A 15,004-nucleotide genomic window follows, 5' to 3' on the forward strand; every position below is an offset into this window, starting at 1 on the left:
ACAACAGTATCTAATTTTCAATGTATTTGGATATTAAAATTATTTTTAAAATAGTAATTAAGAATTAATTTAAAGGCTACCATTTTTCAATTTTAAAACAAGGTGAAATATAAGCAAAATTCAGGTTATTCTTCACTAATAAGGGGCAGATAATTGTCTTAGAGTTACTGATCAAAATATAAAACAATTTTAGTCATGTGAGGTGTTGTACCTTTTGTAACATTAAATAAATGAACCAAATCACAAATTAAAAAAACTGTAATTTCAAAATATAGACTTTATCTTTACAACATTAAAAAATAAGTCAAAAAAACCTTAATGCACTTAAAAACAATAACTGTACAAACATTAAATTTAGATTTCATCTCTACAAATAAAAGTTTGACGCTCTAGAAATATTTTCAAGAACTTTTGCAACCAACATTTTAATTGTATCTGAAGTAACTTTTTCTTTTAGTACATTTAGCTGCTGACGATTAAGGTTTTTTTTGTTCTATTAAAATATTTTCCATCACACACAAATCACAACAGAATAAAACAAACACTGAATTTACCATAAAACTTTATTAATCTACCCGCAAACATTCACACTTAAATTTGTGCCCCAGCAAATCAACATAATAAAATACTACTGGTTAGATTTCAAAGCAGCTGCTGTATGCCTATAAAGCATCAAACTATAACTGAATGATTAAGCCAGATTTAATTTGAAAAAAAAAACATTTTGAAAAACATTAATTGATTTCTAAAAATCAAAGTATCTTTTTTATGCATGCCAGTTAACAGGGCAGATGAAGTAGAGTTGACCTAGTCAATAAGATCCCTCATGCTCAGTCACAGAGACAATCTCTTCTTTATCTGCACAACAGAGAAAATATTTTTCTTGGAAAAAAATTAAAACATTTTTACCCATTGAAATAATATTTTGGTCCACATTTAAATTAGCATTTAAAACTGAGCAGCCTTGTACAAAATTTATGTCAGGAATTTTATTATTTTACATTTGTATTTCTGTAGCTTTTAAAAATCTGCAGCAAAACAATAAAACAATAAAATTGTGCATCAACATCTAGTGATATTAGGTAAGTAATATAAGCAAATCAAAACATTTCTAAACTAGCCAGATAAATAATCAATTTATACAAACAACAATGTAACAAATGTTGTGAGGTATTTCTATACAACTCAAACTGCCGAGCCATCTTAATGTCCTTCAACTTAACAAATCCTCTGCATGTAGGCAAGATTTATCACAACGGCTGGTAAAAACATTACTAAAATCCATTCAACTCAACACAATATATTATTCATTACAATTAAGTATTGCTTACAACTCCTCTTTATTGCAACATTTGTATAATGTTAATTTTAAAAAAAACTTTTTTTATTAAAAAAAATTATTGTATCAATTTCTTTTTTCTATTTTATCAATATTTTCTTAAATCCCAAATTTTAATGAATAAACAGCACCTCTGTGTATAACAAAAACATTGTTATGAGCAGCAATTAAGAAAACAATTATGGAACAATTACCTTAAGTATTAAGTAGTTTTTTATAATAGTAAATTATAAAACATCAGTACTATTCTAATGACAATTGTTACCTATTGTGCAAGGAAAACAGATGGGTTCATACAATAGAAAAAACATTACTAAGGCACTATACATATCACTAGGTGTTAGTTAACATAATACATAAGGATATTTATAGATGTCCAATTGATACAATGTTAACTAAGCCATTTGTAAGAAAATAGAAAAGTCTGACACAAGTTGTTGGGGAAAATACTAACTACAGCATAGAAAAATATGTGCTAGAAACAGTGAAAGAAGAAATTACATTTTCAATCTGCAGATAAAGTTTAAAAATAAAAACTAGCCAATGTACCTGGGCTAAAAAGGTTTTTTGTTTTAAATTAGTATCCATTAAAAAAAAACTATTTGATCCAACAACAACAAAATAGATTTTAGAATATATTACCACAAAAATACCTACTTTTTTTCTAATTAGTATCCATTAAAAAAAAACTATTTTATCCAACAACAACAATATAGATTTTAGAATATATTACCACAAAAATACCTACTTTTCTAATTAGTATCCATTAAAAAAAAACTATTTTATCCAACAACAACAAAATAGATTTTAGAATATATTACCACAAAAATACCTACTTTTTCTAATTAGTATCCATTAAAAAAAACTATATTTTATCCAACAACAACAAAATAGATTTTAGAATATATTACCACAAAAATACCTACTTTTTCTAATTATTGTCTTCATACAAAACCAATTTCTATAGCAGATCAGAACAAATTTTTAAAAAATCTAAAATGCATACAAAGTGCAAATATAAACCTATTTTGCCTGTGGATTATTACAACAAGTAAAATGTGGAGTGATGTTGCTTAAAATAGTTTTAATAAAATCTCACCAGAAATATTTTTGTGAAGATTATCACATAGGCCTACACAATACAACAAAACATGATTTAATAACCTGATTGACTAACTAATTATTTCCCTTTATGGTGTAATGTGTCTTGAACTAATTTAATATCCTGAAAAGAGAGAAGACAAAAGTTAGTAAACAATATCATAATAAACATAATAAACATACATATGTATTTATATTAATACACATATGCATACAAATACCAATATTTTTAGAGTTAAACAAAACAAAAGTATTTAAAATGTGTGTACATACACTTTGTAAGATGTCTTTCAGCTCCTTATATGCAACTTCCAAATCATTGTTAACAATAATGTGATCATAAGCACCATCTTGTTCAGCTGTAGATGAAATAACTACTTATATTGCGTTATGCTGCACACAAAATACCATGCTTAAATTTAGAGCTAGAAATTTTACTGGGGATAAGGGAATGACAACATCTTGCATATTGTTTTTAAGTTGAACAAAACTGACAATTTACTTATTACTTTTAAGCTTCAGTTTGTATGCTCTTAAAAATATGTTTAACTGCTAAGTCCAAAAATCGTAAAATAGACTACAAAATAAAATCATTATATTGAGAAAAAGAGAATGTTTTTTTGTTTTTTTTTCATATATTAAAAAACTGACCATATTCAAAGGCTTCTTTAGCTGCACTGATTCTTTTCTCTAGACTTTCTTTTGTTTCTGTGTTTCTATGGTCTAGTCTTTTTCTCTGGAACAAAAAAAAAAACAGTTGTAAAAGCATTACATAACATAAGCAACAGAAAATGTACAAGGTCAAAACAAAATTCAACTTTATGCCATGATGATTAGGAAAACTTAAAAACAAAATTCAGTTGTGTGGTCGACACAGTGAATTAAACTTTAACACAAAGTTGTGGGCAGTAGTGTATCCCACTGCGGAACAACTTATTATTACCAACATGGAACTTACGATCAGCCTCATATGTTTTTTATATTTTCACATTAGGTGTTTTATTGAAATCTCAAAAATAAAATTATACTTTTTTAAAATAAATTTTTAACATAAAATGAAGTGAAACTCACTAATTCCTCTATACTTGGTGGCTTGACAAAAATATATCTAGGCTTAGGTTTGAAGTCTGACTTTTTAATATTCTTGACACCATTCACCTCCACATCTAAGACACACAGTTTCCCTGACTTCATGATATCGTTCACTGACTTTTTACTGAAAACACAATTTTTTAAATTTTTAATAGAGAAAGACATTAGTTATTAATAATAATAATGTAAAAAAATATATATAAATTTAAAACCAATCACAGATGTAGACAAGTTATATAACATCCAAACATTCAGAGTTGAGTTTTTATAGCAACTACAAAAACAAGTGACATACCTAGTTCCATACAGGTTGCCAGAGAACTCTGCATTCTCTAGAAAACCATTTTCTGCTTTTAGTTTTTCAAACTCCTCACGTTTCACAAAAAAATATGCTGGGGATAGCCAAATGTAAAACAATTTAAAAACATAATCTAACAACATATAAAATAAAAATTCCTAGAATATTACAACTGGTTTTCTATTTACAACTGTAAAACCTTAAGAAAAGGAGAAACTGGGGAAGATGCAGAAAACTTGAAATTGTGTGGGGAGGGGGGGATATGTACAAGATGTACATGGATTGTACAAAATTTCATCATCATTATCCTTTCCCATTCGTGCCCAAGAGACAAGAGGCAGATGAAGTAGAGTTTGTCTGCTTCAGAAACCTCGGCATATAAAGGGATAGCAAGGTCAGCACTATGCCCAGCCGCCTTTGTTTCCCTAACGTGAGTTAGGTACTGATCAGAGCTGGGTGAACTCAGGGAAGTTCCACTGATTTGAACCCTGATTTGACCTCGAGACTCTCAGGTTAGCAGTCTAGCTCTCTGCCACTAGGCCACAAGATTTAATGGTATATAAAATGTGTAGAAGTAACAAAATTCAAAAAGTGTAAAAACTGAAGAAAATGCAAATGTCTGTAATGTGTTAAAGTGTACAAGATTTAGAATACAAAAATTATGTGCTGTACAAAATTAGCAGGTATACAAACTGAGATATACAACATTAACATGTGTTGTGCAAGTGTACAAGATTTAGAGTTCTTACAGGTGTTAAAGATGTACCCACCTACTCCATCCTTCTCTCCTGGTCTTGGTGACCTTGTTGTATCTGTAAACAGATAATTCAGGTATCTTAGCAAGTTCCAGTAATACAAACTATCAAATACAAGCAAGTTCCAGTAATACAAACAATCAAATACAAGCAAGTTCTAGTAATACAAATTATCAAATACAAGCAAGTTCCAGTTATACAAATTATCAAATACAAGCAAGTTCTAGTAAAACAAATTATCAAATACAAGCAAGTTCCAGTAAAACTAATTATCAAATACAAGCAAGATCCAGTAATACAAATCATTAAATACAAGCAAGTTCCAGTAATACAAATTATCAAATACAAGCAAGTTCCAGTAAAACTAATTATCAAATACAAGCAAGATCCAGTAATACAAATCATTAAATACAAGCAAGTTCCAGTAATACAAATTATCAAATACAAGCAAGTTCCAGTAAAACTAATTATCAAATACAAGCAAGATCCAGTAATACAAATCATTAAATACAAGCAAGTTCCAGTAATACAAATTATCAAATACAAGCAAGTTCCAGTAAAACTAATTATCAAATACAAGCAAGATCCAGTAATACAAATCATCACATACAAGCAAGATCCAGTAATACAAATTATCAAATAAAAGCAAGTTCCAGTAATACAAATTATCAAATACAAGTTAAGGAAACAGTTCTACATTAACTTTCTTCAGCATTAACTAACCCAGGGTAAGCTTGTAAAGTAGCAACAAAACCAGCATCACATTTGTGTCCCCATTAAAAAATTGTCTCAGACTACTTACGTGAGACACTGAAAGCAAAGCATCCTGGGAATTCTGCAAACAGTTTCTCCAGGAGAGTGCTCTTCCCACTGCCTGAAGGGCCGCTCATCACAATAGGTCGCAGCTCTTTACTCATTCTGTCGACTGTTAGAGAAAATTTTCTGAGAACCTGGACTGGAAATTTAAAAAAAAAATGTTTTTAAATGTTTGTTTAAAAAAACAACTCTAACCACAGCATAAACTACAAGCAAAAAAATAGCCATTGTTTGTAAACGTTAACTTATACCACAACAAAAATAAAAGATAAATCTTGATGCTGTGTAAATGAATTTTCCTAACCGTCAGCTATAGATGTATACATTAAAGATTATTTCAAAGTGGCCATAACAAAATGAAACTCAGAAAAAGGCATGTTTTAAATATCCATGATCAGGGAAATTAAATGAAGCAAAAAAAATTTAAATTGGAAAAAAAAATATTCACAACAAAATTATCAACACAATCTAAAAACACAGCTTTATTTAAAATCTTGATATCAAATTTTGAAATGACATAACCTTAAATGTCAAACTAAATCTTCAATTCCTCCACAAAAATTACAGCATTGATTTCTAATGGACACAAACTAGCAGAACATGTAATCACTCAACTAGGGATAAATGCTTTTACTGTGATTGCTACACAAACTAGCAGAACATGTAATCACTCAACTAGGGATAAATGCTTTTACTGTGATTGCTACACAAACTAGCAGAACATGTAATCACTCAACAAGGGATAAATGGTTTTACTGTGATTGCTACACAAACTACCAGAACATGTAATCACTCAACAAGGGATAAATGCTTTTACTGTGATTGCTGTACAACCTGATGTGCAGGCCTGAATAAGCTTTAATTATTGATTGAGACATTCAATACAGCTAACACAAGAGTGCTTAATGAATTCAAGTTCATTGACCATCAGGAAATGCAGCTGTCGGGTAAACATTTGATGGAGGTTTGCTATTTGCTAGATTTCCTTCATGTTGCAGGAGAGAGAAGAAACATAGAGAGAGAAACATAAAGCCATTCTCACAACAAAGCCCAGAAACAAGTCTCAGACACAAATCTCAGCAACAAAGTTAAGCAACAGAAAATATAGAAAGAAAACTAAGAAACAAGTCTTAGACACAAATCTCAGCAACAAAGCTATGCAATACAAAATATAGAAAGAAAACTAAACAACAAATCTCAGACACAAATCTCAGACACAAATTTATGCAACAAAAATATAGAAAGAAAACTAAAAAACAAATCTCAGACACAAATTTCAGCAACAAAGCTATGCAACAGAAAATTTAGAAAGAAAACTAAGAAACAAGTCTGAGACACAAATCTCAGCAACAAAGCTATGCAATACAAAATATAGAAAGAAAACTAAGAAACAAATCTCAGACACAAACCTCAGCAATGAAAAATGTAGCAACAAAACTAAAGAAAAACAAATCTCAGCAACAAGCCTCAGCTGAAAACACTACATATCTCAGCTCTCCAAGGGGCCTATATATTTACACGCAGACACAAAATACAACCTGTACACTGCCCCTATGTAAACCACTGCTGTGATCTCTCTTTTTTACCAACTATTGATTGATTTAATCAATATAAATCTTAACTATACATGAATGTGCATGGTTTGGATATTTTCTTTAACAAGGAAGTAGCTACAACAAACCTGTTGTCAAACTGAACAACTTATAAGAAATCTATAACACAATTTTGTAAGGGTAAAAAATCAATACACATCTTATAAACAATTTTTGTATCTATCAACATAATGTCAATAAGAGTTGTTGAAAAGCTGTTTAGCCGAGTTCTATCGTAAATACATCACAATAAGACAGACATTTGAAAAGATGTTTCTAGTGATGCTCAAAGCCTCACTTAGAAGCAAAAAAAGTAAATTAAATCTAAACAAAGTTTATAATTTATTTAATTTATTTAAACAGATTTTTAAACTTGCTGATTTAATTGCTAATTAAAGGGATTTAATTATTCCTAAACTTCTTTTTAAGCCAGGTTGCTTGGCTTATTACTGTCAATATCAAAATAAAAGAATGTTTTCTAAACATTTCCTAATAATGATAATAAGTTTGTGTAAGACAGCTTATAACTAAGGTAAAAAACTTTTGCTAGTTGATTTCCTGTCAGACTATGTGGACATTTCAACCATTCATTTGTAGCAGAAAAAAAGAAACAACCCATACAAATATCGCTCACAAAGAAACTCATATCTAGAGAGATAAAACATTATTCAGGTAATCAATCATCCAGCTAGTGCATCAGGGGACGGGGCGGGGGGAAGGGGCGGGGGGGAAGGGTTTTTCCTTCTACAACAATGCATTCAATACAGATAATTCAGTTATCATATCAGTGTGGTTTAAAGTAAGGGGGGGGGGGGGGGGGGGTTGTTTTATGTTTAATCAACTGCTGTATGCCACAGGCCTGATGTAAAATAAAATCAATAAGTTTTAAATGGGTTTTATCTTTGGTTGATCACAGGCCAGATACAGACAGGAAGAAGAGTCAAAGGACATTGAAAGGAATACATGGTGAGGTAAGAAAAAATGTTCAGAGACAGTTTCAGAGTGGTCTATTATAATGGACTGTTGGTGGATTGTGTGGAGTGCTTGAGGACGGTGGATTTTTGGTCAACAAGGTGGATTACTAGTTGACTGGGTGGATTGTTATTAGACTGCTGCTGAATTCTATTCAAAATTACTCAGCTCCTTGGTTATCTGATTCCATGAAATGTCAACATGAACATGAATATTTTAAAGATAAATTAAGCACTGTAATATGTATTCAGTGATAAACTTGAAAAAAATGTACAACTTTACCTTTACCGAATGTAAAAAAAAATGTAACACAGATTAATCATTACCACACACTTTGAAGTGTTACCATGGCAACACATTTCAAGCTTACCTAGAATTTACAATATTATATTATCTTAAACAAAAACACAACCCAGCTGTTAAATAATTTAACAAGCTGTGTGTGATGTAAAAAAAAAAAGAAATGTTAGCATTCATTAACTAGACCAACACCAGGAAACAAAAATATGTTTTAACTGACTTAAAAAACTATAACAGGGAATGAGTGCCAGGTGACAGAGTCTAAACAGATACCTGTTGTTTTACACCTGGATAGTTTTACCTGCTCCAGACAAGAAACTTACCTACAAAGCAGTAGAGTTGTGAGCAATATTTTATTACTGTAATGGCTACCAGTGTCAGTGGACTATGTCAATATGGGAAGCCTTCAATTGATGGGTGGTCAGTTGATTTCTCAATGTTAGGACCAGAGGTCAGTTGATTTCTCAATCTTAGGACCAGTGGTCAGTTGATTTCTCAATGTTAGGACCAGTGGTCAGTTTATCTCTCTATGTAAGGACCAGGGGCCAGTTGATTTCTCAATGTTAGGACCAGTGATCAGTTTATCTCTATGTTAGGACCAGTGGTCAGTTTATCTCTATGTTAGGACCAGTGGTCAGTTTATCTCTATGTTAGGACCAGTGGTCAGTTTATCTCTATGTTAGGACCAGTGGTCAGTTTATCTCAATGTTAGGACCAGTGGTCAGTTGATTTCTCAATGTTAGGACCAGTGGTCAGTTGATTTCTCAATGTTAGGACCAGTGGTCAGTATATCTCTATGTTAGGACCAGTGGTCAGTTGATGTCTCAATGAATGTTAGGACCAGTGGTCAGTTTATCTCAATGTTAGGACCAGTGGTCAGTTTATCTCTATGTTAGGACCAGTGGTCAGTTTATCTCTATGTTAGGACCAGTGGTCAGTTTATCTCAATGTTAGGACCAGTGGTCAGTTGATTTCTCAATGTTAGGACCAGTGGTCAGTATATCTCTATGTTAGGACCAGTGGTCAGTTGATGTCTCAATGAATGTTAGGACCAGTGGTCAGTTTATCTCAATGTTAGGACCAGTGGTCAGTTTATCTCTATGTTAGGACCAGAGGTCAGTTGATTTCTCAATGGTAGGACCAGTGGTCAGTTGATTTCTCAATGGTAGGACCAGTGGTCAGTTGATTTCTCAATGGTAGGACCAGTGGTCAGTTGATTTCTCAATGGTAGGACCAGTGGTCTGTTGATTTCTCAATGGTAGGACCAGTGGTCAGTTGATTTCTCTATGTTAGGACCAGTGGTCAGTTGATTATGTAAGGACCAGTGGTCAGTTGATTTCTCTAAATGCTAGGACCATTGGTCAGTTGATCTCTATGTTAGGACCAGAGGTCAGTTGATTTCTCAATGGTAGGACCAGTGGTCAGTTGATTTCTCAATGGTAGGACCAGTGGTCAGTTGATTTCTCAATGGTAGGACCAGTGGTCAGTTGATTTCTCTATGTTAGGACCAGTGGTCAGTTTATCTCTATGTTAGGACCAGTGGTCAGTTTATCTCTATGTTAGGACCAGTGGTCAGTTTATCTCAATGTTAGGACCAGTGGTCAGTTGATTTCTCAATGTTAGGACCAGTGGTCAGTTGATTTCTCAATGGTAGGACCAGTGGTCAGTTGATTTCTCAATGGTAGGACCAGTGGTCTGTTGATTTCTCAATGGTAGGACCAGTGGTCAGTTGATTTCTCTATGTTAGGACCAGTGGTCAGTTGATTATGTAAGGACCAGTGGTCAGTTGATTATGTAAGGACCAGTGGTCAGTTGATTTCTCTAAATGTTAGGACCATTGGTCAGTTGATCTCTATGTTAGGACCAGAGGTCAGTTGATTTCTCAATGGTAGGACCAGTGGTCAGTTGATTTCTCAATGGTAGGACCAGTGGTCAGTTGATTTCTCAATGGTAGGACCAGTGGTCAGTTGATTTCTCTATGTTAGGATCAGTAGTCAGTTGATTTCTCAATGTTAGGATCAGTGGTTAGTTTATGTAAGGACCAGGGTCAGTTGATTTCTCAATGTTAGGACCAGTGGTCAGTATATCTCTATGTTAGGACCAGTGGTCAGTTGATTTCTCAATGTTAGGACCAGTGGTCAGTTGATTATGTAAGGACCACTGGTCAGTTGATTTCTCTATGTTAGGATCAGTGGTCAGTTGATTTCTCAATGTTAGGACCAGTGGTCAGTTGATCTCTCAATGTTAGGACCAGTGGTCAGTTTATCTCTATGTTAGGACCAGTGGTCAGTTGATTATGTAAGGACCAGTGGTCAGTTGATTTCTCAATGTTAGGACCAGTGGTCAGTTGATTTCTCAATGTTAGGACCAGTGGTCAGTTGATTATGTAAGGACCAGTGGTCAGTTGATTTCTCAATGTTAGGACCAGTGGTCAGTTGATTTCTCAATGTTAGGACCAGTGGTCAGTTGATTATGTAAGGACCAGTGGTCAGTTGATATCTCCAAGGACAGAATACTTGGCTGCTCAAGGGCCAGGAAATTAGTTTAGCTCAAGGGCCAGGACACCTGGTCAACTCAAGGACCAGGATATTTGTTTAGCTCAAGGGCCAGGAAATCTGGTTAGCTCAATGGCCAGGAAATTTGTTTAGCTCAAGGGCCAGGACATTTGTTTAGCTCAAGGGCAAGGACATTTGTTTAGCTGAAGGGCCAAGACATTGGTTTAGCTCAAGGACCAAGACATTTGTTTAGCTCAAGGACCAAGACATTTGTTTAGCTCAAGGACCAAGACATTTGTTTAGCTCAAGGACCAAGACATTTGTTTAGCTCAAGGACCAAGACATTTGTTTAGCTCAAGGACCAAGACATTTTTTTAGCTCAAGGACCAAGACATTTGTTTAGCTCAAGGACCAAGACATTTGTTTAGCTCAGAACACTTGGACAGCTCAAGGACAAAGACTATTGGTCAGCACAAGGAGAAGGAGGTTTGCTCAAAATAAGGACCAAGACTATTGGTCATCAAAAGGGCCAGGACACTTGTCCTACATAGGGAGCAGGACATCCAAAAGAAGAACTAGGACACTTGGTCAACAGAAGGAACAGGGTATTCATAGCAAGGGCCATGATAATTGGCCAAGTGATAATTGGCCAACACAAGAAATCAGGACACTTTTTTAACACAAGTAAAAATTTACCTGGAACACTGTATACACTACACTTACCTCTACACTTTCACAACAATCTGACCCCTAAATCCTACAATTTATAGTTAGCCACCACCAACGAAATACAATCCAAAACTAACAGCAATGAACGTCTGTATCAACATCAAACAACCATTAGACTTACTATTGATTTCACACGAAGTGTTATCTCCCCTGCCGGCCAACTAGATACTGTAGCAGTGTGCTGGCAACTACAGGGAGATAAGTCAACAAGTTAAAATCTAAACACACAATAACAATCAATGGCTGTAAATAAACTCCAACTTATAAACACCCAACCGGTTTGTGAGTGTAGCGATGTGTAACTTAAGGGGACAACACCAGGCACAGGGTGGGCGGGGCCTAGTTTAACGTGTACAGAAGTAGGTCACGTAACCGGCCACGCTTGACTGGGTTTATAAAACATGAAGTGGCTAACAACGTGGATTTGATAAACTAGTTGAACGTTGAAAATAGCACACGATTGACATATTGAACAGTGCAGTTGGGGGGATCTGACTAAGGTAAATATTGATTGAGGAGACTGATAAGCTTGCGGGTATTTCGACCAGAAAGGCTTCTATCACTGATACATGACTGACTTTAAATAGGACTTTGGGGTTGTGAGGACGGTCTTGGGTTTGGTTAGAATGTTCACAATAATAATGTTTTAATTCGTGTTTAAACTGTTGCAGTATATTTAATTACGACAAGTGCACAGCAGTCGCCCAAGCGGTGCACCACAGATCATACAAGCGATGCACAGTGCACCACGCGTCATACAAGCGGTCCACATGTTCGTGTGGCACAGGTCATACAATTGGTGCACATGTTCGCGCGGTGCACCACATGTCATTAAAGCGGTGCACATGTTCGCGCGGTGCACCACATGTCATTAAAGCGGTGCACATGCTCGCGCGGTGCACCACATGGCATACAAGTGGTGCATAGTGCACCCATAGATCATACAAGCGGTGCACCACAGATCATACAAGCGGTGCACCACAGATCATACAAGCGGTGCACCACGCGTCATACAAGCAGAGCACATGTTCATGCGGTGCACCACAGGGATCGGTTGTGTGAGCATCAATGACGTCGACTGGTAATAAAAAACGTGTAAAAAAACAGCAATCTACTTGCTCTGGGTAACCATCACTATCAAAGTGTTAGATCGATTTCTTTAATTGGTGACATGCAAAGACTTACGTGGTCTGGCTGATTGGATGGGCTGGGGGAGGGGTGTGTGTGTGGGGGGGGGGGGGGGGTATATCCCGAGTCCGTCCGTCATATAGTGAGATCAACATGTTATAGAACCAACTTGGAGGAATCGTCCTAACACAGTACAATTGAGATATGTGGTGCGTCGCTATGCTCCACGAGGGGTCAACAGGAATGATGATGAGATCAAAAACAAACTTTTGAGAATTTTGCGACCAAGCCTGCCGCTCTATCAACCGGCATGCGGGATATGAAGGCTGCTAGTTCTGCAGCAAAGTAAACCATGCATTCGATGGATGCCACCTCAAAACTGACCTTAATTGTTGAGACACTTTAATAAGTTGATGTGACAAAATCAGAGTTATCTCCCTTCGTGTTTAAATATAGTTTCAAGTTATCGAAACTTGAAATAGGCGAATACTTTAAAATCAAACACAAGCGAAACGTCATGTAATTGGGAGGGGGGGGGGGGGTCTTTTAAATATTATTTCATAACAAGAATGTTCTTTTTAAGCGAAAGCTTGGAGAAAATATAATGATGAGCAGAACGGGAGTCTTTGATTATAGTCCTTTCAGTTTCCTTGCTTATCCGACACTGATACAGATGGGTGCAAACTTATAACAGTTGTGTACAACGACAAAAATCAGCTATGAACCTGTGTCCATACATTTGTTGGGTCTAAGCTATAATATTTCATATAAATAAAGCAAAAGCTACAAACTATGGGGTCGTCCATAAATGACGTCACACTTGTATTGGGGGAGGGGGGTCCGTAATTTTGTGACGGTGTGTGATGGGGGGGGGGTCAGATGGTGGTGTGACGTCACTTTTTTGCATTAAAAAAAAAAGCAATGTTAGAAAACAAGTTTTAGCCGTTATTTCGCGTTGACGGAGTGGAGGGGGGGAGGTAAAAATCGTCAAAAAAGCGTGACGTCATTTATAGATGACCCCTATGAAACCGAAATCTATCCGCAAATATTAACAGGTACATGGGCGCCCTTACAAATGAAGATACCAGTGTAGGCTAAGCTGAGCGGAGCTTTCTGCAACCAGAGTAACAAATGAAATATCAAGAACTATTCTGAAGGTATCAGCAGTTGTATTGTTCGAATACAAAAAATATCGGTGTAGCCTATTTGTTGGTTATTACCCTAAGAACGAAAATACACCCTTAATCAATACTTCGTGTAATAAGCTCCAAATAATAACCTCAAATTTGTCCAAATAATGACCTTTAATTAGCCCAAAATAATATCTAGTGATTCCTCGACCGAAAAGTAACAAGGACACTCAAGTATATTCGTTAATTATTAAAGCAATCAATACTTACGGTGTCGGACCAAAAGCAGCGTGAACACGTGACGTTGTTGGAACTAGAAATAATCTTTAACCTAATTATTTACGATTGTTACAGTCAGGAAAAAAAACCCGCTAGGCTAAGTTTTTCTCTCTATGTAAAATACAGAAAAAACGGTTTTTTCTTTAAACCAAAACTCGCGATACTTTACAGCCGTAGAGTTCATTCATCAACTAGGATTACTACAAGTGGGATTCGACTGGTCAGGGCACGAGGAAGCCCTAAAAGGGAGAGGCCACACGCGCCGCCTACTACCACGTCACGAGCTCGTGCGAGACACTCTCGTCTCGCGTGCGAGAGATGGCCGAGAGAAGGCAAGCAAGGGGGAGAAGTCTGGGAGAAATGGAACGACGGAAGGGAATTAAATTGTCGCGAGTAGTTCCGGTGATGTCACCCAGAATAAGGGTGAGTACGGCGGCTTGAGTGTGAGCAATTACGATACACGGCCACTAGTTGTATTAAAAGCAATTACCTTCATCTAACGTACAAAACCCATTGTCCAAATTACGATACACGGCCACTAGTTGTATTAACAGCAATTAGCTTCATCTAACGTACACAACCATTGTCCAAATTACGATACACGGCCACTAGTTGTATTAACAGCAATTAGCTTCATCTAAAGTACCATTGTCCAAATTACGATACACAGCCACTAGTTGTATTAAAAGCAATTAGCTTCATCTAACGTACCATTGTCCAAATTACGATACACAGCCACCAGTTGTATTAACAGCAATTACCTTCATCTAACGTACAAAACCTATTGTCCAAATTACGATACACCGCCAACAGTCGCATTAAAAGCAATTACCTTCATCTAAGGTACAAAACCTATTGTCCAAATTACGATACACCGCCAACAGTCGCATTAAAAGCAATTAGTTTCATCTAACTTAGATGAAGCTAACTGTTACAACGTACAAAACCATTGTCGAAATTACGATACAAAGATCGGTA

The 15,004-nt window shown here is 35.4% G+C and overlaps 1 protein-coding gene across 2 annotated transcripts; it reads right to left on the reverse strand.

Annotated features, from left to right (window-relative positions):
• Positions 1–545: 545 nt before the first annotated feature.
• On the reverse strand, positions 546–11,578 carry LOC131957757 (uncharacterized). Of its 2 annotated transcripts, XM_059322521.1 has the most exons (8): positions 11,484–11,578; positions 5,388–5,510; positions 4,601–4,642; positions 3,828–3,924; positions 3,512–3,656; positions 3,092–3,176; positions 2,714–2,799; positions 546–2,564 (listed from the first exon to the last, which is right to left on the reverse strand). In XM_059322521.1, the coding sequence occupies exons 2-8, from the start codon at positions 5,500–5,502 to the stop codon at positions 2,520–2,522; spliced, it is 615 nt and encodes a 204-aa protein (XP_059178504.1). In that variant the 5' UTR covers positions 5,503–5,510; positions 11,484–11,578; the 3' UTR covers positions 546–2,519. The 2 variants fall into 2 exon arrangements, with proteins under 2 accessions (XP_059178504.1, XP_059178503.1); XM_059322520.1 differs by lacking the exon at positions 11,484–11,578 and having other exon boundaries at positions 5,388–5,537.
• Between the last annotated feature and the right edge of the window lie 3,426 nt (positions 11,579–15,004).

This window comes from Physella acuta, unplaced genomic scaffold, assembly GCF_028476545.2.
Source record: "Physella acuta isolate Inbredline_101_S28 unplaced genomic scaffold, ASM2847654v3 ptg001262l, whole genome shotgun sequence".
Lineage (NCBI taxonomy): Eukaryota > Metazoa > Mollusca > Gastropoda > Physidae > Physella > Physella acuta.